The sequence below is a fragment of the Antechinus flavipes genome, chromosome 1, assembly GCF_016432865.1.
Source record: "Antechinus flavipes isolate AdamAnt ecotype Samford, QLD, Australia chromosome 1, AdamAnt_v2, whole genome shotgun sequence".
Classification (NCBI taxonomy): Eukaryota; Metazoa; Chordata; class Mammalia; order Dasyuromorphia; family Dasyuridae; genus Antechinus; species Antechinus flavipes.
The window spans coordinates 478,555,444-478,581,483 of record NC_067398.1 but is presented as its reverse complement, the minus strand read 5'-3'; the positions used below and the strand labels follow the sequence as shown (position 1 = coordinate 478,581,483).

At 34.2% G+C, this 26,040-nt stretch overlaps 1 protein-coding gene across 1 annotated transcript in view; it reads right to left on the bottom strand.

Annotated features, from left to right (window-relative positions):
• Positions 1-26,040, bottom strand: part of PRKDC (protein kinase, DNA-activated, catalytic subunit) — a 159,001-nt gene that overhangs the window by 8,557 nt on the left and 124,404 nt on the right. Inside the window, exons 69-80 of the mRNA XM_051970227.1 lie at positions 24,941-25,130; positions 19,459-19,633; positions 18,493-18,686; positions 16,227-16,407; positions 15,185-15,345; positions 11,677-11,888; positions 10,356-10,443; positions 9,882-10,025; positions 8,090-8,294; positions 6,487-6,554; positions 3,573-3,793; positions 2,992-3,084 (exon numbers count right to left, since the gene is read on the bottom strand). Of these exons, the coding sequence (XP_051826187.1) occupies positions 2,992-3,084; positions 3,573-3,793; positions 6,487-6,554; positions 8,090-8,294; positions 9,882-10,025; positions 10,356-10,443; positions 11,677-11,888; positions 15,185-15,345; positions 16,227-16,407; positions 18,493-18,686; positions 19,459-19,633; positions 24,941-25,130 (1,932 nt within the window). The remainder of the gene's footprint in view (positions 1-2,991; positions 3,085-3,572; positions 3,794-6,486; positions 6,555-8,089; positions 8,295-9,881; positions 10,026-10,355; positions 10,444-11,676; positions 11,889-15,184; positions 15,346-16,226; positions 16,408-18,492; positions 18,687-19,458; positions 19,634-24,940; positions 25,131-26,040) is intronic.

The window sequence follows — 26,040 nt, the reverse complement described above, 5'->3', positions numbered from 1 at the left end:
CATGCCAGACATGCCTGCTCCAAACCTAGCTCAACTCCTACTTTTCTACTACTCTCTCATGTAGAAAGCTCCACCATCCCCATTCTCCCTTCAAGTCCCTTTGATGGGCTGTCTTTTCCCAATTGAATATAAGCTCCTTTATGTCAAGGGGACTGTCTTTAATTTGCTTTTATTTGTACTCCCAGCATTTAGCACAGTGTCTGGCATTTAAAAATTGTTTAATATTTAATTTAATATATTGCTTTAATATTTTATCTAGCTAGCAATAGACTAGGGATGATTTAATCCTCTAAATTTTAAAAGAAAATGTCTATAGAGTAAGCCATATTGACAAAGGTACAATATCATGCCATCTTCTCATGTTTTAAGTGAATGAAGAAAGTATCATTATTACCATTAAAAAAAAAAAAAGATGGGGTCTCTCAACTTGGAGGGGTCAAGGCTACTTAGAGGCCTATACTCCCAGTTATTTGCAATATGGGTTGGTTTGTACCTCACTACTGGGGCTTATCATATTAATGCCAAACTTAGATACCCAATCAGCACAACCCAATGTAGCTTAGAATTCTTGAGTTCAACAAAGTAGATCACCTCAGCTTCCCTGGTAAGCTGACACTATAGATGTGCAGTATCATACTCTTCTACAATGACATTTTAAAAATACATGTATATGTTCAGCCTAATTTTTTTATCCTATTTAAAATATTATCTTTCCTCTTTTATATACATATATCAAAGCCCAAATTAAAACAAGACTTAATTTTTTAAGAAATAAAAATTGCTGCTCAAAAATTGGAATTTAAAATGTTCTCCTGTTACCTATGAGAATATGTAAAATGCCTAGCCCACTGGGAAAAATACATTATCGTATAAGCTCAGCCAACTTTGGTGGCTGCTGTAAAAGATTAAAAAATTTTTTTTCCTACAAATGTAAAAAGTATTAACTTACCATAAGGGAAGTTAGCATTTCAAACATTTATGACAAGAAAGGAAATAAGCATTTATTAAGCACTGTGCTAGCACTAGCTAGCTAGCATAGGCACTGTGCTAAGAGCTTTACATATATTATCTCTTTTGTTTCATTTATGGTATATTTCCTGTGACTCATTAAGTCCGTTTTTTAATTGACCTTTTGATTCAAGTCACTTTTCTACCTGTGTGTACAAAGATTAAAAAAAGAAATTAGGGTATAAAACTAATAAGAATGTCACTAAAAATTGGTTGAAAGTCTTTTTTTAAAATAGGTAAAAGAAAGACAGCTACATTATACTGTATGTGGAAAACACCTTCATTTCTATGAATGAATATACCTGCCTGTTGCAGGTCAATGTTGTGATTCCATTTTATGAATGGAAGTGTGGAGGCAAGAAGATGTTGATTAACTGGTGTCTCATGTGCCAGCATGTCAGTCAGGCAAACTCAGCATTCTTGGCTTTAGGAATTAAATTTTTCATCACCTCTGGAGACTGAGTTTTTCTCTTCTAGGAGAAAACAACTCAATTACTTAAAGGGAAACATTCAAAGAGAAACACTACCTTTCTCCAAGAATATATCCCAGGCTAATAATATTATCCAGAAAAGAAAAGCTTCACTGTACTTTACCTACCATTTCTGATGGATGATGATCAAGCCTTACTCATCCCCAGAAAAAGAATGATGTTGCTATTTATAGAAACTGCAAAATCACCCAAGCTCAAATTCTTAATATAATTTTTAGCTCATCTTTTTAATAATATATAAAGTCACTAAGGGCTGCCAATTCTTAAATCAAAATGACTCTTGTACTTGTCCTTTGCTTTCAAAGAAAACAAAACCCTACCTCACATCCTCATTTTTCACACTTGTGCAGCTACAGCAAATTCCAAACTGCTCTATCATCTTCTTGCCTCCAGTCTTTCTCCCTCTTGTTGAATTTCAAAATTTGCATTACCTGCTCATTATGCTCACGAATTCTTCCTTTTAAGGTTTATCACCTTCAAAAAGTCTCTGGAAAAATTAGGATGCATCCTTTCTTGCAAAAACAAAACACTGTCATCTCCCCAGCACTTCTCTATCTCCTTTCTTTTATTCACACCTTTCTCTTGCTTAAAGAAATTACCCTCCCCACATCTTATTTCTTCACCTATTCATTTATCCAACCTAAATTCTTTATACTGGTCTTCAACTTTGTAAAATATGCCTGATTTTCATTATATGTCAATATTGTTCTTCCACTTCACAAAAAGACAAGTCACATGACAGACTCAGTACGTAAAGGATTTCATTTCAGAACCAAATTATTTGATCTATGACATGGTTCACTGGCTCAATGACCAATCTGTGACAACACAGATGAGAAGAATTAGTGACTTTTTCAAATTCTTTCAATGCTTTTGAGCATCCAGGGGAACTATTTAGAGTTTTCTAAAATTTTAAATTTATAAAATTCTGAAATTCATTGGACATTTTCTCTTATGGCTTGAAAAACAAACACTATGCTAAGAGCTAAACAAAGAACTTAGTGATTGCTCTTTCTACTGCTTTGACTAATCCTTGCCAATGGAACATCTTGAAACAAACACAAACTGTCTTTCAGGTCCCATGAAACAGGAATAACATCACTTGTATTTCTTCTGCTTGAAGGAAGGGTTACACTTGTGTCAGGACTGTAAGATAAGAATATCATCTTGTAATGAAGGGAAGGGAAGGGAAAATGAAAGGAAAAGAACAGTGGACGATGACCAAGTTCTTCATTTGGAATTTTGACTTGAAGCAAATACCTTGTTACAGTATCAGAGAAGCTGAGAAAGAGAAGACAGGCTTTTCTTTTCTTTTCTTTTTTTTTTTTTTTAAGGAAACAATATTTCAATTCACAGGGAATTAGATGGGTTAAATCACAAGGAATTTGTAAATTTAACTTATGAAAAATATTTAGCATTTTAAGACAAAGATTTTAACGTTTTCACAGCTACTTAAGGATTTAAGTCCCAAAGGTAAGTAAAATACTGTTACCTTTCATAAGCAGCTTTTTCTTCTTCAGACATATTATTCAAAAGAAGCTCCTTTAATGTACAGGTGTTTTCTATCCATTCAATCAATCCTAATCTGAAATAAAAATTTAAGATATGAATAAAAACTCCAATTTATAAAGCAGCAAGTCAACATATATAATGTGGATTTAGATAAAAACAGTTTTTGTTTTTCCTCTAAATTAGTGATGCCCATTTAGAGATTTGTGAGCCCCTTGGGGGTTCATGACAATGATTCAAAGAGTTTGCGTTAAAAAATTTTTCATCTAGAGACCAGATAACTAAATCCAATGAATTTAAGCAAAATAGAAATTCATGTGACCTAGCTATACACCTTTTCTGAGGGAAAAAAAAAATCAAAGTCACTGCTTTTTTCCAGCAGTTCAGTTCCCTCCATTTTCTTGTCATGTTTATAACCCTGAGAAGTTGGGTGGCTGACCATTCAAAAGAATGAAGGTAAGACTTAGTTCATCAGTCAAACTTTCTCATTGAAGAATTTCTTTTCTTATTAACATTTCAAAACTAGCTATTTTTTTAGACTCACAAAACATATGGAATTCCTACCTGGTGGTCATAGGAATAACGTGGTAAGTTTTTAACTGCATGTTCCTTTGGCTACAAGCAGCATCTTGTGATAGGATAATATTCATGACCTCAAACAGTTGCTCGATGCGCTGATCCTGTCTCAGATCTTCCCCTCCTTTCACGAGGAAAGGATACTCTTTCTCATCATTACCTCGGATGGTGATACGTTTGGGCTTTCTGATGGATGTCATTACTTTTACCTTAGAAAAATATTTATATGTTTTAGGTGGGATTTCAAAGAGTGAATACCAGTTGATCCATCAACAGAACCAAGAAATCTCAGGCTTATTACTGGATATTCCTCTGTGGAATCTTGATCTCATTCAGTCTCACAATTAGGTTATCTAAATAGCTATGACACATAAGACTTTGCAGAGTTAGGTCGTGATGTGATTTAAGAAAAAACTTCCTAGAATTTGATGCTATCCAAAGTAACAGTGGGATGCCATGGGAAAAAACTATGGGGGAACCTTGTTGGGGCCACTGAACAGGCCATTCTTATTCAAGGAGACAATTGACCACAATGGTCTCTGAGATCCCTTCCAAATTCAAGATTCTTTGGCTCCCATTCTGAAACAAAAGCCTTCCTTTGACTAGTGATACCAGATAACATACAAGAGTTTAAGAGCATATAAGGTTTGAGACTAGCAAAACTTCATTACCAATTTACTGTTTTTCTCAAGTTAACAAGGCAGCCAACATTATCTTCTTTTTTTGAATTTTTTTTATTAAAGCTTTTATTTACAAAACATATGCATGGGTAATTTTTCAACATTGACTTTTGCAAAGCTTTCTGTTCCAAGTTATCCCCTCCTTCCCTTCTCTCCCTCCCTTAGATGACAGGTAATCCAATATACAATATTATCTTCTAACTGGTGATTGTGGGCCAATGTAATTTTTGATCTGTTAACAATATTCATCATTTGCTTACAAATTTGAGCATCCTAAATAATTAATTCACTTTCTAAAAATCAAGAAGTAATTCTACTTTGCCCATATTTCATGAAGGAATATTAAGACTCTGGTTCTAAGTGCTAGCTCTGCTAAATGTGAACCAAGTAAAACTAAATACAATAGGTACGAAGATGACATTAAGATGGAATCTTTCTTCATAAAGCTTATAATCAAATAGAGATTAAGAAATTCACACAACTAACTACAGTAAAAGGCAAAATATGTGTATTAAAAGGCAAAATATGTGTAAAGCTGTTAAGAAAACAGTAGGAGGAGAATATTTTTAGAGGGATCATATATGACTTCAGAGAGGAAGTGACACTAGAGTTGAGTCTTTAAAAAGGGCATTTTAAAAGTGGAAATGGTTATAGAAGAGTGCGAGTAGAAGTTGGGAGTAATCCATTGAAAGCACAGGAGATAATATGAGCAAAGGCATGGAGACAAGAGAGAACAAGATGCAAAGAGAAGATTATTTTCCACTTTGGCTAGAGATGCTGAGTATATGAAAAAACTATGAGATAAAACTAGAAAGGTAGGTTGAACAAGATTGTTAAGAACCTTAAATATAATGACAAAGAGTGAATATTTTATTTGGTATCCAATGAAGAGCCATGGAGGATTTCTGAAAAAAGAAATAGCATAAAAGCAATGCATTAGGAAAATTAGGTTAATATCTACATGAAAGTTAGCCTGGAAACACAAAGAACAGTTGGGTGGTCATTACAATTGGCTAGGCAAGCTTGCAGCAGGACCACAAATAAGGGAAAAGAAGAGGGACTATTTCCAAGGTAGTACTGAGTACTGCCTGGATGTAGGGCATGAGTGAAGAGGGAAAGTCACCAACGAGTCTCACTGATTAACTAGGAAGATGAAAGTATTATCAACAGAAATAGAAAAGAGAGGAACGGCAACAGATTTGGAAAGATGAGTTTAGTTTGGAATGGACTGAATTTAAAAGGCAGTTGGATGGCGACATGGCACCAGAACAACAAACTTGGCAGTCAGTGGTAAAGAACTAACAATTGAATTCACAGATGAGCTTGCTAAGGGAGAAAACGATGAAGGACAGAGCCTATGAGTATTGTTCATAATACTGCCCAAACACAGTACTCCATTTCCAATTTCTGTGCCCTGGCCTTGACTGACTCTTATATATAGAGCACACTTATGAGCCTCATTTTTGCTTTCAGAATCCCTAATTTCTTTCAAAACTCAGCTCATGTACTCCTCACTATAGGAAGCCTTTCCAGCCTCCATCTCCTCCCAGCTCAGCTGATCACTTTGTGTCTGTGCACGTGCATGTGTCTCAACAAATTGTAAACTCCATTAGGACAGGGACTGCTTCCCTTTTGTCTTGGTATCTTGGTACTTCCTGGTACAGAGTTGGCACTTAATAAATATTTGTTGGCTAATTACTAGCCAATAACTTTCAATACAATCCAACATTTATTAGGCACCTACTATGTGAAAAACACTCCAGGAGATGATGAGAATAAAAATATTACCTAGAACAGTATTTAACCTTTTTGAGGCTTTATTCATCTGCAAAATGGGGAAAAAACTACCTATCCTGACTACCTTATATAGTTGTTGTGAGGATGAAAGCATCATAATAAACAGAATGTTGGGCTAGGAATTAAGGAAATCTGGGTTTCATATCCTGAACAAGTCACTTAACTTTGCCCAGCTTTAATTCACTCATTTGTAAAACCAGGGATAAAGACTGTACCTATCTCAGAGTGGTTTAGGATCAAATGAGATACCATAAATAAAGGTTTTTTAAAATAAGTATTTAAATGTTATATAATATGCAACTAAAATAAAATATTTTAAAGTTTTTTGAAAACTGTAAACACATAACACTTTTCCACATAGGAGATGATCTGATATCACATAGCAAAAATCTTAATTAGAGAAAAATAAATCTGTGCCACCTTACCCGCTCATCAAATCCAGTTATTTTTGCATGGTATTCGGGTAATGGCTTTCCTCTACCATCATACTGACCTAAAAAAAAGGGTAAAAGAATGGGTTACTTAAACCAAATTCTTATAAATATTTTTAAAAATGTATTTGTTTAATAGAAGAGGTAATATAGCATCACAGTGTTATGTATGCAAAAAAATATTAAAAATTCATTAAAAATAGAAATAAGTTTTCTCTTATAATGGCAAAAAATATTATCTTTTAAAAGTCAGTTTACTGTTTGTATTGAATATTCAGCATACCAATATATCAGACTAGGAATTAAGCTGCTTCAATTTTACTCATTGCTGGACTATTACTTTCTAAAGTACAAAAACCAAGTGCAATTTCTGAGATGTTTTCTTCTATCTAATTGAGAGCAGATTTTTTTTTTTTGTAATTGTACCTCTAGCACCTACCAGAGTTTCTGGCACATGAGAGATACTTAATAAATGTCTCTTGAATGGCTAAAAGTATCATAGTGACTGGCTAGACAGAAATTCTCTTTCAATATGTACTTCTGTCACATGGATTCATTCACAAATCTAACTTAGAAAATCTATGCCATATTCAAAAATGGCCCAGAAAGTAGAGTCAATATTCAATTAATCTTCATATTTTTATTGCTGTCAACACAAGGATAGATTGTATTGCTGTCCCACTGCACATTTCAATAAAATAAGTTAACTTTATTTATATCCATTTTTAATCTAACCTAAAATTATAACTACATATTTATTGCCTCCATTAATGTATAAAGTGTTGTCAGTTTTATATTTCTGAAGCTTATATGTGTCAAGTAACTTTAAATATTATCCTCATTTATTATTATTAAAATCAAAAATGCCAGAAAAATTTAACTTCCATATTTCAGTGGATCTATGATCTCCCCAATGAATAGATAATAAAGAAAAGCATCTCTGAAAGACTAAGAGCTTTGATCAATGCAGTGGCCAGTAATGATTCCAAAAGACCAAAGAGGAAGCATGCTTTCTACCCTCCTAACAAAGGGGTAATGAACTCAAGAAGCAAAAGCCAATGTACAATTTTAGACATAACCATTGTAGGAATTTGATTTTCCTGATACTGCATGTCTTCACAAGAGTTTTGACTTTTTTTTTTTAAATGAGGAGTAAAGGGAGAAAGGACAGATTAGAAGGGAAAAGGAGGAAAGAGATGGAAAGTAGGAAGGAAGGAAGGACATTGAAAAAAAATTTTTAATGCAAAAGAGGGGGAGAACAAAAGGCCTGAAGAAATCAGACAGAACAGTTTTGTAAGTTCTATACTAAGTTTATTATATATTTAAAAAGAAAATTAAGTTTTATATAATAAGGATTTGCAATTTCATATTCAATCCTCTTATTCCATTTACCATGTCTATGAAAATGATATTTAAGATCAGAATTTTTAAAAAAAGGAAACAAAACTTTAAAAACAAAAGGAAATAAAAATTGATTCTAAACAGATAGCAAAGCTTTTTGATTTGGTTCATTTTAAGAGACATTTAAGATCTTAAGAAGTATAGGGAATTAATATGTGTATCCACAGCATCTAGAAAAACAAAATAGTTAACCTACCAGGAACTTCTAGCTCATTCCTCAAGAATTCTACTTTGAAGTTGCTCATCCAAGGTGAGCACTCTTTAAGATTCCCAGGTGGTTTTGAGTCTTCCTTCATTTTATTCAATAAAGTAGTAGTAATGTTGTTGAAGTCACTGAGTTTCATAACTAGTAGCTTTGAACCTCTTTTTCCAAAATGTTTGTCAAACTCTTTTCCATAGGTCTGAAAATAATAATTTAACTTAAATTTAATGTTCAATCCAAGGTTGGGAAAAAATGTCACAGATAATTAATTGTACAATACATTTTAATACAGATTACCCATAATCACCTTTCACCTCTCAGAATCTTCGTTTCCTTTAACATTCAATTCACTATACTCTATTCCATTAGTTTTGTGATCCCTTCCCTCCAGCTGTTAATATTTTTCCTAGACTTCCCTTTATCTGCATGTGCTTGTATTTTACACAATATTTATCACACTATGCCTGGATTTCCTTTCTTATATCATACAATACATGCACATACAGAGACACATGTATGTAGATATGCACATATACATGTGTATACATATTATCAATCTATGACATAAGAAAGAAAATTTGGGTATGTCTGGCATGGACTCTAGATCTAGGGAAGCTGTATGTCAAAAGATTCAAAGAAATGACAAATAGGCTCCCATGTACTAAAATTATACAGACATTTTCCAGTAAGGATAGATTTTTTAAAAAATGACTTTAGAACACATGATGAGAAATAATTCCAAATGAGGTACAGTCCAACATTCCAATAAAATAAGTTAACTTTATTTACATCCATTTTTAATCTAACCTAAAATAACCACAACATATTCATTCCCTCCATTAATGTCTTAAGTATTATCAATTTTATATTTCTAAAGCAATTTTATATGTGTCAAGCAAAAAAAAGTCAAAATAAGTCATTCATTATTAAAGTGATAGTCATCATATCACTTCTATATTTCATTCGATCTATGATCTCCCCGATGGAATAGATAATAAAGTATCTCTGAAAGACTCAAGAACTTTGATCAATACAGTGGTCAGTCATGATTCTAAAAGTCCAATGAGAAAATATGCTTTTTACCTTCCTAATAAAGGGGTAATGAACTTAAGAAGTAAAAGACAACATACAATTTTAAACATGACCAGGTTGATGAGGATGCATAAAGTTCTTATCAACCAACTCAGATTTTAAAAAGTCATATAAGGAAGAGGGACGGGCAGGAAAGAAATTGATAATAAATTCAAAAGTATGACAATTCCAAATAAAACAAGCTAAGGCTTATAAGAAAAGAGAAAAGGTTTTTTAAACTGAGGCAAAGAGGACAGAAAAAGAGACCAGGCAACAGGTGGAAAAATGGCATGATGGTAACTAATAAGGTAATTTATGTGCAAGTATTATTATCCTCACTTTAAGGAAATCGAGGCTCAGAGATTTTAAGTCAATGTCAAACAGCAAGAGGCAGAGCCAACTTTCAACCAGAATTCTGGTGATATCAAGTCTAGGGATCTTCTCACAATACTATCCTATATTTCCAAACACATATAACCTATGAAAGTGGAATACAGAAGGCAAATGATAGCTTTGTGGTACTTCCTAACAGTCAATCCATGACATGTTTTCTTATATTACACAGGATGTCACAACAGAAGGAAATATGTGATGAAGAAAGAATATAACCTCAAAGAAATCTGCGAAGTCAGAAGACTTAATTTTTGGCTTAAATTGTCAATGAGTGTCTCATAAAAAGATGCATACCTGAAATGAGTGAATTTTACATACGTACCTGAATAAACTTCTTTCTAAAGGCCCCAATGCCAGGAACCTCTAGATTTCCTAAGATTGCATACATCTCTTCATACATTTTTTCAAGTTTTTTTTTATTTACTGGGGTTTGCATCAATACACCTCTGACATCATCAGCCCAGTCCTATATGGAAAGAGTAGAAGAGGAGAAATACTAAATTACAAAGCACACATTTTACCTGATTACTCTTGCTCTGAAGTTTGTGTTTTACAATGGCTATATACAGGACTGCATACAATAACAATATACTTAATGGCACTGTAGAGATGGTTACAGAACACTAAAAAGTTGCATGAATAAGTGAGGGAGAAAGGTTAAGTGAGCACTTACAACTGTCTCACAGGTTCTGGGCATCCCTGAGTGAGGTAATAACTTATTGCCCTTACCACCCTCACTATATGTAACATAGCTAGCTAGCCACAATAAATACTGCTGTTATTTCTTTTTTTTTACCTTAAAGAGTAATTCAGGATTAGAGAGCTGTTCTAAGGCATTAATAAAATCTTGAACCACTCCTCCTTGATCCAATTTACTTTTTATCCTAGGAAAGAAGAAATTGCCAAGGTTAGGAAGGTGAAGTGTCCTCTTAATATCAGTCTGTCTGCTATAAACATCAGATTCTTGTTTTCAATCTAACAATGTTACATTACAAACAAGAATAAAGCAAATATTTTAAATATTTTTTGTAACAGCAGAAAAATGTACAAAGTATTTCTTTATCCAAAATTTATCTAATGTTTTGGTTTCTGAAAGCTAAAAACTGACATCTTGAAAACTGGTTGTGGTTTCTTTTGATATATGCAATTTGGAATTTATGACTTGTCTCTAAATTTCTACTATGAAAAAAAATCACTTTAGCAGTCTCCTTCCCTTCTCCCCCCACCCTTTTTAAAAATAACTTGTTTTTAGTTGTCTTTGTTCAGAAGAAAAGACTGTGAGTTGGGAAGGTAATAGGTAGGAGCAGATAGCACAATCCAGCCCAGCTATGCACAAGATATTTATTTTGTATATATCCCCTTCTCTCCCAAACCTGCCACTGTGTTGGTTTAGCCCCCATCACCTCTTAGCTGAGGTACTGCAAAAACATGTTGGTTGGTCCAATTGCCTCAAGTCTCTTCCCAGTCCATTCAATTAATTCTCTACACAATTGTCAAATTCTTTATCCCTCTATTTCTCTTTTAAAATGACAACAAAATTAATCATCTGGTGGTAAAAAGCTTAACTCTTAGACCCTACAATGAAGTTTTTAAAAAGCAGCCCAATAAAAGTAACTATTAGCAGCTCAACTTTCTTCCTTCGGAGACAAACAGAAGGAATAACATTGTAGCTTTGTACTGATAAACTATTAAGAGGCCTTTCCATACAGGTACTAATTTCAAAAACCATACCATTTAATTTCTCTTATCCATAATATGAATATGAATGTCAGTTACAGGGGATACAGTAGCATGACTTGGAAAGAATTTGGCAAGACCAAAGGAGACATTTTAAGGAAAAGAAAGCAAAGGGGAGGGGGCCAGATAAAAAGGAGAAACCATACTTAAAAAATATCAGGCATGGAAAAAATCAATAGTTTTCTATTAATTAGACAGTTTTACATTCTGTAGCAGGCTGTACAATATTCTTAGTCATCAAAATTTTCCATATTTTAAAAAATTATATTAATTGCATAGCAAACAACATTTTACAAACAGAACAGGATTTGTTTATTTTACTAAGGTTATTATCTTTAATTTTCTCTAGGATTTTATCAGCAAATTAACTGTAATATCACCTTAACACAAATTCCTTCTTCTTGTGACCAGCAGAAGTGTCTTTAAAGGAATAGTTTTCACTGCTTATCATAAAAGGATAGACGATAGCCTGTGGATAGTTATCAGCAATCTCTGCTACAGTGTGCTGCACAGCCACTGCTTCTTCTTTATCAAGCAAGGCCATCATTTGACTGATCCAACCAATGAACTGCCAGCAGGGAATGGAAGACATCTAAAACACACACAAAGCTGTCACTAAAATAATTTTTGTAGTAATACTGGGAAATAACAAAAAATAAATTCTTGACTATTTTAATACTTGAAGTAAATTTCTATTTCTCCACTGAAGCCACATATTCTATTTATTTAAATAATGATGGCATCAAGTTCTGTTTTGTAAAAGTATAAAAACTAACATTTATATAGTGCTTGTTTCTGCAAATATAACATAAGAGGACACCAAAAAAAATGTTACAAAATATTCACAAACCTTCAACTCAGAAAGAATCACTATATAGAAATATTTGAATATGAATGTGAATATAGTGTGTACTTACTTTAATACTCAAAAGATTTGTTATTTCATCAGGGTAGAATAATATTCTTTCTAATGATACAGATAATAATTGTTCTGTTCATTAAGATAGTCTTCAAGAATTTCTATGAACATTGTATTTGAAGAATAAATGAGGAGGCAGCTAGGTGGCAGAGTGGATAGAGCACCAGTCCTGAAGTCAGGAGGACCTGAGTTCAAATCTGATCTCAGATAATTAACACTTCCCAGCTGTGTGACCGTGGGCAAGTCACTTAATCCCAATTCTTTCTCTGTCTCTTTCTCTCTCTCTCTCTCTCTCTCTCTCTCTCTCTCTCTCACACACACACACACACACACACACACACACACACGAATAATTGCAAATAACTGAGCTATTCTGAGTATCATAAACATTTAAACCAACTACCAAGGCCCATGAAGGAAGAAAGATGCTATACACCTCCAAAGAATTGATAGAACTATGCATAATATGGTTTTATATGCATGCGTGTGCGCGCGCACACACACACACACAAAACCATACTGTATCAACCTTCTTCAGTGTGGGGTAGGGAGGGAAGGAGGCAGTTCAAAACTTAAAATGTACTATGTGATCCTGGGCAAGTCACTTAACCCCAATTACCCTGCTCAAAAAAAAAAAAAAAATCCCAACAACCTCCCCTCAAAAACCCTTAAAATGTAACAAAAATAAATTAGCTTTTATTTATTTTTAATTGCTGTGGCTAAAAATTTATCACCCTACAACCAACTTGGTGAAGAACAACCTCCTTGGGCATATAGCGGCTGGCCTTTAAACAATAGACACACAGTCCATTATCATGCCATGTTTCTAGGCTTCTAAATTTGATAGGAGCCATCAAAGTTTATATTCTGCTAACTATGCCTCTGAAAACTTAGGGTCACTTCCATGCCATGAAGAGGTAACAGAGCAGAACTTTAATGGAAGAGACTGCGCTACAAAATATACCCATTTAAAGATCAGTTACAGATCTATTTCAGAATTCAATGTGTCTCATGTTTTGTATTGAAAAATAAATACAATCGTAGCATTTTAGAATCAAAGAGTAACTAGCTCATATAGTTGAGTTCTATAATTTCACAGACAAACCAGCAGCTAGAGAGGTGAAATGATTTGTCAAAATCAAACAATAAAATTGAAGAAGAAGGACTAGAATCAAGGACTCCTAAGCTTCTAGTCCAGTGCTCTCTTTCTAATATGTAGTACTGGCCCTTCCCTTCTCCTTTTCCTCCTGAAGAACATAATTCTTCAGAAAGCCAAGTATAACAGCAAAACCTTTATGAAATTACCACCTAAAACTCAATATATAAAAGCAGATTTTATTCATGCAAACTATGCAGTTTCATCAGATCCAAAGCAAAGCAAGGAATAAAACATGTAACTCAAATTCATTAAGTTTAGAAGACATCTTATGAATGTCCAAGTTCCTATCACCACCCTGCATTGCTGATACTGTGTACAACACACTTCAACTACTTGTGGCTACTATCCTCCAGTTCTCTCCCCTGTAAAACATTATTTGAGCAGCTGAACTAACTGTCCATCTTATACTTCAAAGGACAAAGCAAAGCATAGGCATATCACTGGAAAAGAAGATAAGATGGAAAAAGATCCAGGACCCTTCCTGTGGTCTTTAATGGAGAAAGCATCCCTCTCTGTTGCCAGCAGTTGAATACAACTGACAGGCAAATGGATATTTAAAAAATGGCTATGATGGTAACAGTTCTCTGCTAACCATTCTCCCTTGCCAATACAAACTGGCAGTCCCTGGTTACTACAGACGAAACTATTTTTAAACATTCATTTCTTTTGGCTCACAAGACTTTCAGCTATCTTACAGCTCTGAAATGCAACAAGCTCCTGATTCTTCTGTGTATCACCCATTCCACCACCAGCAGTGCATAACAGTAAGTGCCAGATTTCTCAAGTGTACACTGCACAGGATTTCAAATCATTTGTTTTATACTTAGATATAAATTTATTTAAATAGAAATTAAAAACTAATGAAAAATTATAATAGGAAATAGGAGGAAAGTGAAATGGAATAAGTATTTACATAGTGACCTACATTTTAGGCACATTTGATAAAATTTGATCCTTATACTCTGCACAGTATTGTTATTGTCTTCATTTTACATCTGAAGAAACTGTAAACTGCAAACAAAGGTTAAGTCACCTAGGTTGACATAGCTAGCAAATTTCTGAGGCTAAATTTTAAACTCACATCTTCTATTTAAAGCTGTCCACTACTAATGATATTAGGAATATATGCCAAAGTCATCATGTTTAAGAGACAGAATGAATTAAGTAAAAATATAAAAGACCATAATTTTTATTATGAATTCTTCTCTGATCTTATAGTTCAAAAGATGCCCTCCTATCTTGGGTTTTCCAGAACACTTTGTCTGAATCTCCTTTGTCTCACTATGTCCCACCCCTCCATCATACTCTAGCTCATGGTATACTTATACAGGCAGAGATGGAATAATTTTTTATCTTTATATCTCTAGCTCTTATAACAATCTCTTCATCAGAAAACACGCTTCATGTTTGTTACGATAACATTGAATTAATTCAATCTATTATTTAGTAGTGATTCCTGATGTATATACCTTAAAATATAATTTTACCACAAGGAACAACTATCTTAGTTTTGAGTAGTTCAGTTTTTATAGAAAATCCAAGTCCCAATACCTCAAGTACCCACAACTTTACTCTTTGGTTTATTCTCAGATACCCTTAACACCCACAGGGAAACAATGCAAATATGGCCATTTAATTATTTTATAGTAATGTGAATTAAATATTTTTCTGAAACCAGGACAAAACCAAAGAAAAGGGGACATTTATTATTAGTAAATGCTACCAAATAATCACTACTATTTTAATATATTTAAATACAAATGGGGACAGTTTTCAAATAAAGTTCATATTAAGAAAAGAACTTGCTGACCTCTTTTATCATTAAGTTTAAGGTCTCTTCTGGATACCGTTCTAGAATTTGAAGCAGTCTAGGAAACTTAAGTCTGGCTTCTTTAGAGTTTAATTTTAAGGCTTTTAACATCTTGTCCACCACAAGTGCAGGATATGTTTGCAGCTCCACAGTATGAATAACTATCAAAACAACACAATTAAGAAAAGGTTACCAAAAACCTATTCTTTAAATTTATTTTTATCTTAGTTCAGAGAATGACAAACTTGACTGAAGATAAAACCCTCTCTCCTTGCTCTGCAAGGATGTCCCTTCTCTCATCACTTCTTTTGACCAATAAACATCAGACACATTTTTTGGACCATGAGGAAAAAGTTTCATCTCAAAATGAAATCTCAATAAGATTATCCACCCCATATGAAACATTATCATGTCTTCCTGGACAAGGAACATGAGGAGCATTTGCTGGTTATGAAAATTGTTCCAGGAGTGAAATGCAGACCACATGAGTCATAGTCATAAATGAAAATATGAAAATTTAAATCATGCAAATGGGAAGATAAGAGGGCAGTAAAATCTGTCCAAAGGCAGACAAATCTTGTTGAGAATGTCATGAGCATTTTGAAAGCTAGTAAGCTTGTCAAAGTTTTGCCATTATTTTCTGGTATAACCAATCAACAGCACTTGCTAAACACATATGCCAAATACCACCCTCTATTTAAATATTATTTTATCTTCTATATATATAGCAACTTTCTTTTTGTTTATTATTATAGCTTTTTATTTACAAAACATATGCATGGGTAATTTTTCTTTTTCTTATTTTTTTTTTGTAATTTTTCAACAATGATCCTTGCAAAACTTTTCAGTTCCAAATTTTTCCCTCCTTCCCACCTCCTCCCCTAGATGGCAGGTAGTGTAATACATGTTAAATATGTTAAAATATATGTATGTACAGCAACTTCCAAAGAAAGATAGCTACTTTTTGCTTAATTTCCCACCTGATAAACATCATTTTTTTGCAAGATGACAATTTCATATATTTCTCCAGATTCTCTCTTACCTGATGTACTTTCTTCCTCTTTACGGAGATGTCTGTCACAGAAATCGACCAAAGTCATGTAAGCATCTATGACTCCAGCTACATCAACATGCTCAGTAGTATGAGACTGGACCTCATCTTCAGCTCTCCTTGCAGCTTTAAATAGACATTCAAATGCCTTTTTGTGTAGACCTCCAATAACCTAGAATTTAATCATAACAAGAAACAATATAGTTTATGTGACTAAATTTTTTTAAAATTAGCTATTTTGTGCTAACAGTGAGAAAAAGGTTCATTTTTTGTTGTATTCTTGACAACAAAAGTCACATTTCAAGATGATGATTAGTGATCTGAAAAAAGATTAAACAAAAATCCAACCTGAAGAATTTCTTACTAATAACTGATTAAATCATAGCAAACGAGGCCAGCTCTTGCCATGTGCAAGCCTCTGTTTTTCATAAAAGGACTGCAACACTGTTGTCCATTAAGTGGAGAGAAAATAAAAACTGCTTAGCTAAAAGACATGTGCTGCTTTCACAAATAACCATAAAGACACAAGGAACAGTTAGGGTAGCAAAGGAAAAGGACTGGGATCTACAAAATTTCATGGTTCACAAAACAAAACAACAAAAAACTTCACTCATATACTAAAGAAAAAACTAGAAGTAAAACACAAATTGTATTATTATTTGTAAATTCAACCCACTGGCTAGTAGATTTAGAATAAAATTTTAATTTGAAATAAATTTGCACTAGTACCAACATAATAGCTTTATTAGCAAAATTTGCTACAACTAGGTTCCATTCCATAAAAGTCAGGCATCATTTTTCTGCTTATTATGACCATGGTGCTGTGATGGGGTCTTTAGCAACAAAGACAAAAATCAAAAATGGATTTTACCTTACAGTAGTATATGTTTTACTGGGAAGATAAAACACAAACAATATATATAGACATGATAATTTGAGGAAGGAGAAAGCACTAAAAAACAAAACAACAACAACAAAAAAGAGGGGATCAAGAAAGGTTTCCCATAGGAGGCAATACATGAACTGAACCTTGGAGAAAGCTAGGGATTCTAAGATGAGAAGGAAATTCCAAGGACAGGGGCTGCCTATGGAGATGCACAGAAACAAGAAAGGGAATATCAATTTTAGGGAACATTATATAGGCCAATTTGGCTGAAATGTAGAGTGTTTAAAGGGAAGTAATATGAAATAAACTTGAGCAGGAAAGGGAGGAAGAGACAAAAAGGGAAAAAGGGAGAGAAGGGAATTAGAGAAAGACAGACAACAGAAACAGAGCAAAACAGACAGAAACCTAGGAATTCAGAGAAAAGGCTGTGGAAATAGTTGTGGTGAGCAGTGAGGAAGGTCTGATTTGCAGTGGTACCCATGTTAGGAAGGAAGAGGATGGATATGATTTACTGTGAAGGTAACTATTAGTGTGGGTGAAATCTCTGCGATTAGTGGAGGGTTGAGATACAGGGATTATTTGTGTTTGGGGAGCTGAGGCACAATAGGGCTAACACAATCAGGTGTCTCCACTAAGTCTGGCAACCATACAACAGGCAAAATGGAAGGGCAAAATGAGTAGCTTTATTATAGAGGTATTGTCTAAATCAGGCATTCTTAATTTAAGACAAGTTAAAAACTTTTCAAAAAAAAATTTAATAACTATTACAGTGTAACTGGCTTTCTCTGTAATCTTAAATTACTTTATGGATTTAAAAATGTTATTCTGAGAAGGGATCCACAGGTTTCATCAGCATGTCAAAGAAGTCTATGACACAAAAGAAGTTAAAAGTTCTTATTCTAAACCAAACTACCATATAAAAGTTAACTTTTATACTAAAAATTATGAGTGGCTATGAGTGGCACATATATAGTATGTGCCAATTTCCATGTACAGAACTTTAAAAACTAAGTTTTAGAAGTTTTAGAAGAATAATTTTTATTGGACTTTACTCAGATTTACCCCTTTTTATAAGAAAGAAGTGTCATACTTTAAATGTTCAAATTCTGACATAGTCTGCTGCTACTATATTGCCCACAATTTGTGTTAACAAAAGCAAAATATATTTTTGCTGTTCACTTTGTTAGTCTTTTGATGTTAAGTCTTTTTTTCCTATGTTATGTTTCCCTCCCAAAGTATGAATAAACAAGCAGTACATTAAGAAAATATTTAATGATACTGACTATACTATTCCACTATAGCAAGAAACGTAAATGCATACATGTATAAAATATTAAAACATTAAACATTCAATTTCCCACTATTATTTACCATCTCTGCATCCTCAGAACTGGCTCCAGAAAGCTCTAAAACTTTTTTAGCTTTACTTTCTTCAATTTGGGCAAGACAAGTTGGCTCATTGCTGAGTGCATTAGCTATGATGTTGTAAGTGATACCCAGGAGAATGTTCTGATTACGAAAAGCCAGACTATTCTTGCTTTGGTAGCTTGATATGTTCTCATCTGCTGAATCACAAAACAAAGCAAAACAAAAGAAATACTTTTTTCCCCAGAGAAACAAACCTCTTAAATTTAGAATCAGCCTGCAATCAAAACTAATTAATTTTTCATTTTATTAGCACAAACTAGCATTTATGATAAATGATACTTTGTTGTAAATTGTTCTTAAATGTCATAAAATCACAGATGAAAATATCACCAAATGAATTAATTTGGAGCACATATAGAGACACTGAAGTAATTAATAATATTAAGTTTTCTTAAAAACCAGACATGTATAATAGTAAAGTAGGTAGTCATGACAAAAATAATTTTTTCCCTTGTTTATTCCATAGGTCACATTATTAAATCTGTTTTTGCTTTAAATAAAAGAAGAGGTTGATTCACCAAAAGGGACACAAAGATTATGAATTTGGGGTTAACAAAACTTTCTTCTGAGCAGTTTAAAGTGCTTAGCAGTAATAACAAAATGAGACCCACAATATTTTTAGGAAGAAGGGAAAAGCTTTATAATTCTTATTTCATAAAGATATTCAGGTTCTAAAAATCATATTCATTCTTCCACCTCCTGCCTTGGCTCCAAATTTTCTTCTCTTTTCACCAGGTTTTAAAGACTATCTAAAAATCAAATTCTTAATTGTCAAACATCATATAAAACAAACAAAAAGAAAATAATTACTTTTTAAAAAATGAATGTAAAAACCTCCTATATTTCACAGACATGCAAAAGAAAAAGCAAAACAGAACAGGTTGGTCTTATGCAGAAGAATATAAATACCCAATAATGAGACTGTTTTCAGCACCGTGAGAATCTGCTCAGAACTACTCTGTATTTGACTGCGGCTGTGGCTGAATCGACAATAACTGTGATTCCATTTCACCAGCCAGTCTTCTCTTGTTTTAGATTCTCTATGCAGATCCTTTAACAGCTTCATGGCAACTGAAAAATTGTTCTGTTAAAAAAAAAAAACACCAAAAAACAGAATTCATAATATAAACAATTCAATTTGATGACAATGCAATATACAACTGCTATGCTTTCTCACAGAAGATATAATCTAATAGAAGAAGAGTACATATTCAAATAATTGTACAACTATGTCTCTAGGCAAATAATGGATCCCATAAAATTATAGCAAGTCTTCAGATTCACACTATTTAAAGTTTTCACTATTAAGAAATGGTAACTGGTTCTAATCCAGTGGAAATATGCACCATGAATTAGTATGACAGGACTCATTCACACTAAATAGGATCTAATTGTATTATGCGTTAGAAAACCATTAAATACATAGAAGTTAGGGGCCTGTGAGATTTAAGGAAAGGATCAAACTGGGGAGTTAGAAATCAGAAAAGGTTTCACTTTAGAGATAATATTTGAATGGTTCTTGAAGGAAAAAAAAAAAAGAATGTCAGCAGGTAGAGAGACAAGGCCATGAATATGAAGCTAGTTCCACACATTGGCATGTCTACTGGCAAAGATGAGAGAAACAACAGGATGACAGGAAAATAGCAAGAGATGAGATGTAGAGAAAGTCAGGACCATGAAAGAAGATTCATGTTAGAAATGTGAAATTCAGACATCAAGGGACTGAGAAGCAAATAATTTTTTGTATATTTGTCAATAAAGGAAAAAAGATTAAATAGGATAACAAATACTCTGAGGTCTGGGAAAATGGTTTTAAAATTTTTATTTTTATTTTATTAGGAGACATTATACTCTATAGGCAGATAGGAAGGAAAGAAGTGGCAAGGAAGAAGTGATTAAATGTGAGAATAAAGAGATTTTTTGAAACAACAGCGTCCAGGAGGTGATGGAAACAGATGAAATCAAAGACAAAGATGAAGAGTTACCTAATCCTCTGAGACTGGGGGAAATGGCGAAAGGATGGACAAGTAAACAGAGCAAGTTGTGAGATTTGGAAGAGGAAAACTAAGTAGTTCTGATGAATGGCCCCAGTAAGAGATAGAACTAGTAGGAGAGATGGATGAAGACAGAGTTTGGAGATTGAGGAAATTTGGAAAGGCAGAGTTTGGAGATTTGAGGCAGGTTTAAAAAGTAATTGTGTATTGCAATAGAGAATCAGTATGTTAGTCAACAGTTAGTCAAAAAGAATTTATTAAGCACCTATTTTGTTAGGCCACGCATCAAGATGCATGCTACAAACAATCCCTGTGCTCAAAGAGCTCACTCTAATCAAAGAGACAATAAACAAACAACTATGTGCAAATGACATTTATACAGCATAAATTAGAAATACTCAACAAAGAGAAAAGCACAAGAATTTAAAGAGGATCAGGAGCACAGCTCTTTTAAAAGAAAGAGAATTTTAAGTGGGACTTGAGAAAACCAGGAAATGGAATTGAGGAATGAAAAACTTTCAGGCCGGGGGGACAGTGAACAAAAATACATGAAGATAGAAGATGGAATGTTTTGTGGGAGGAACAGAAAGGAAGCTGAGGAAGCAAGTACTACTGGATTGAAGACTATGTGGGGAACAGTGAGGCGTAAGAAGACTGGAAATGTAGGAAGGGACCAGGTTACAAAGAGCTTTAAATTCCAAATAGGAGATATTATATTTGATGCTGGTTATAGGAAGCCAATGAAGTGTACTTGGGGGAAGGGAAAGGGTGATAAAGTCAAACCTGTACTTAAGGCAAAGAAATTTCAGCTGAGTAGACAATGAACCCAAGTAGGGAGACTTGCATTTAGGGACACCAACTGGCAAGTTATCGCAATGGTCCTGATGTGAGCTTAGGAGGGGCTGAACTAGGGTGGGGCCACATCAGAGACAGGGCGTATATGAGAGCCATTCTGAGGTAGAAGCAACAAGACTTGGCAAGTGACTGAATATGTGTATGTATGTGTGTGAGGGGAAAAAGGGGAGTGAGGATGATGCCTACTTTGTGAGTCTGAGGGAATGGTGGGGCCCCAACAAAAACAGGAAAGTTCAAAAGAGGGGAAGTTTCCAGAGAAAAGATAATGAGTTTAATTTGAGACATGCTGAGTTTAAGATACCTCAGGACATCCAGTGTGAGAAGTAGAGAAGGCAGCAAGAATGCAAATCCAGAGGTCAGGAGGAAGGCTGGAGCTGAATATCACACTTTCATAGGGATGAGAAAGTGAATTCATGGGAGCTAATGAGATTGTGAAGCAAAACAGGAGAGAGGGAGAAGAGGGCCCAGAGAGAGTCCTGGGAGATACCAGTTAGTGGGCACAACCAGATGATGGCCCTACAAAGGAAATTGGAAAGCAGGAGTCAGAATGGAATAAGAGCCAAGGAGGATTATCAGAGAAACCTAGGGAAAAAAAGAATATCAAAGGGAAGAGAATGATTGTCAAGAAGGATGAAGACTGAAAAAAGTTATTAGATTTAACAATTAAGACATTATTGATAACTTTGGAGACAGCATTTTAAATGAGTAGCTCCCAGCCTTCTGCAGGGAGTTAAACAGGGAATGAGAAAGTAGGTAGAGACACTGATTACAGATGACTTCAAAAAGTTTAGCCTTTGGTCCTTTAAAGGACAAGAGCTCTCAGAGATGTACAGATCAAGGGAAGATTTTTGAGCACGAGGGAGATGAATGCATTTTTAGGCAGTCAAATGATAGGAAGAGATTGAAGAGTAGTGAGAGAAGAATGATAGAGAAGGCAATCTATTGGAGAAGATGGGATGGAAAAAGATCATTTGTGCAGAGAGAGGGCTTAGGGTAAAGTAGGAGGTAGTGCTGGAAGACATCTGAGTGATGAAAGAGAAAAAATGTGAAATAAATATAAAGAATAAAAGGACTATTACTTAGCAACTGAGACCTACTTGAGTTTAGAGAGTAGTACTTTGTTATAGAATTAGTCATTATGATTTGTTTTGTTTTGTTTTTACTTTCTCCAGGTACTTGGAAACTCAGAGAGAGCTAAAGAACAGCCAGGGTTTGTCAGAGTTGATACTTGAATCCAGGTTTTCCTGATGTGAAGTCAGTTCACATCCATTATATTACATTACCTCAACTACTGGGCATTAACTTTCTGGCCAAGAAAGTAAATTGCAGTATCATTGTAAAGGTAGGTAGCATATCATTACCTCCATTTTTATACACAAAGGAACTAAGGCTCAGAAAGGTTATTTTGTTTTACTTATAATCACGGTCTAATAAATATCAGTCAGTATAACAATACAGATTTGTCTCATAGCTTAATGGTCTTTCTACTACAAAAACCCTTGAACTTTCAAAGGAGATAAAGCAGAAGATAACTAAATTACAAAGGGATTCTCTGATTCACTATACGACTCACCAACTTTAAATAAAAAGGCACCTTAGTAGAGTTTCCTTATCTGTAAAATAAATGTGTGTGATGTGATTTCTGAAGTGCATTTCTAGCTCTAAATTCTATGATCCTATCAACATTTACCAATATTTACTAATACTTAATAAAGTAACAATCCCTGATTGTAAGAGAATATCTTTTTAACTTTTAAGTATTGAGTTGAATCTCTGCTTCTTCCCCCACTCCCCTTCCCGGGATGGGACACCATTAACAACTATCTAGGAGTTCCTCTCTTTTTCACTATCTTCTGTTTGGATGAAAAAACCCAGCCTGTCAACTAAGGATTAAGCAGGTACATTAGGAAAATCAAAAGTCCACCAACTATCATCAGATTTTCTAAGTGGCAAAGAGTTAAACTGGGTTTGTGGCATGTGCACAAGAGTTAATTGAGGTAAGACAATCTCACTTGTAAAAAAAAGAGGGAAAAATTTAATTCTCAAATAGGTTAGATGGGAATAGTCCATTATGGAATAAGCTAAAATAAGCTTAGAAAGGTCCCTCAAAAAAAGGATAAGGATTAAAGGATTCAAGTTGCAAAGAGTTGGTCTTTAGCTTGGCATAAGGAAAAACTTGCTTATGATCAGTCACAAAAAAGTATAATGTTTTATCAACCAACCATAATAACCATAATTTAATAATCAACAAAGAGGACCATGATGAAATATGTTATCCACTGCTTTGTTGTTGTTGTTTGTCTTTTGTTCTCTAAGAACCATAACATCAAGGAGGGGATGCCATGACATGGAAGTGAATTGGATTTAAGAGGGAAAGGCTTGTGCAAGAATACCTGCCTTACTTTCCCTCCAGAGTCACCTGGGTCCAGGGGCCAGATAGAGATCAGGTACTGGAGGCAGCCCCCACATATTGCCTAACATGGAGATGAAGAACTCATGGTGCAAAATAAGGTATTGTTGATATTAGAATTATTTTTATTTAGCTATGCATATTTGATATAATGATTTTTTTTTTCCTGGAGATGTGGAAGATAATTGAAAAAAATTTTTTTTGCTTTCTCTCGGGAAGTAGTAAGCTCATCCTAATTAGATAAATCTTTGAGCAAATAAATGGTTGGCTTTATTTCACTATGTTGGAAATAGGATTTTTATTTGGGTATGGATTGGGATTAGATTGGCTTTTAGTTCTCATACACTTGTAAAATCTGGGTACTAGCCTATTGTTAAATGGATTTTTCTTTTTCTTCATTTTCAGGCCTAGAGATCTGCCTTGACTTCTCTCCTCAATGTAAGGATGCTTCCTTTGGGCAATTTACATTGTAAAAGGTTAAATGATAAATAAAACTTGAAATGTGTCAGGAGCAGGACCTGAAACTCAACTCAATCCACTGTTTTGCTAACTCGTTTCCATGACTTTTCAATTACCTAGAAACCTATTTTTGCTATTTCTGCATACTATTTGATTCTCTTGAGAATAAACTCTAGAAAAAAACACTTTGTAACTGTACCAAAGAACAGCAAAGGCAAAAAGTTGAAAGGGGAGTTTCATCAAGATAGTCACAACAGAAAAAGGAGGGAAAATGTTATTAGGAATTGGATTTGAGAAGATTTCAACCCAAGGAGGCAAAAGCAGGTTTAGAGATCAAGAAAACAGGAGACATAGTATCTTATGTTGTTTTATCTCACGTTATTTTCAGAAATCAATTGAAGTTTGAAACATGGTAAAAAAGGAAAAGACAACAAAACATTATTTTATATTTACTCTCTTTACTAATTTTTAAAGGAGAAAAAAAACCATATACTCCACCAACTATGAAAACAAAAAATTGAAAAGCCCCTATTTAAAAACCAATGTCAATTATCTTTACATGTATTTGGAAATATAAAATACCATTGAGAAAAAAAGCAAACCAAAAAGCCAAAGTGACTAATTTCTAGAACTCCATAATGGGGTCCACAAACGAAGGAAAGCAAGTACTTACCTGCTTTCTGGCACTCTCAATCATTTTCATTTTCATGGAAAACTTGCAATTTCTAATCATTGAGTAAATATCTTCTTCCTGCTTCTCCACTTCTACCTTGTCACTGAAATTTCCATCTCCCTCTACTTCCATACTATCATCCAATTGGAGGCAACTAAGCTTCTCCTGAATTTTATTAAGAAAGAAACACCTACACAAGGAAAAGGAAAAAATAACAAAGATCCATGAAAGAAATCAAAGATGGTTTTTTCTAATCTAATACACATCACGTAGGTACCAAAGAATCAAGAGCCTCCGAGTTCTCATAGTAAGATTATTATTTTAAAATTTTAACCAATAGTGTTACAAACTTGGCTTCCATTTCAAGGATCCAAATCTTTAACAAAAAACAAAAACAAAACACTGTTTCATTACACTCTCTCATGGATAAGGAATTTAGTAAAATACAGACAGTTTTCACTCTAAGTGGACCCTTCTGCAGATCTATATGTGAAGTGATTTTTACATGATATGAATTTACCTCTAAATGTGGGAAGGCCAGGAAGGGTGCCACATGCTCATGGAAGGAAGGAGACAGTATACTTAGTTCAAGGATACTTGGAGGTTGGGGACTGAAAAGCGAGAGCAGGAGGAAGAATACATGGAGGTTGGGGCCAGACATACAGAGGGCTGCCTAAAATTGAGAGGAAGAATGCAATGGGGAAGGAGAGAGAGTGCACCAAAAACAGACACAGAGTTGACAGGTGATGCAGGGGCCAGGGACAAACATGCTGTTTCTGAAGAATCAGGCAAAGGCATCTCTCTCCATATCCTCAAGCCAAGCCCCATCTCAGAGAACTGCAGCATTCTCTCTTGGTCTGTTCTTCTGTTTTTACATGGAAAGTTTTTGAGTTTTTCCCCCCTAGTGTGGGGAATTAGAGGTTGAGGATGTCAAGCCAAGGGCAGGAGCAGAAAAAGAGAGCACACAGTACAGTGAAGTATAGGAGCTTTTTTTTGGAATAAGAATCAAAATTCTTTATGTAAAGTTGACTTTGCATAATGCAAATTTATGTAAAGTGAGAATTGTCTGTATACTACCCGCTGCCTCCATTTCCATAAGA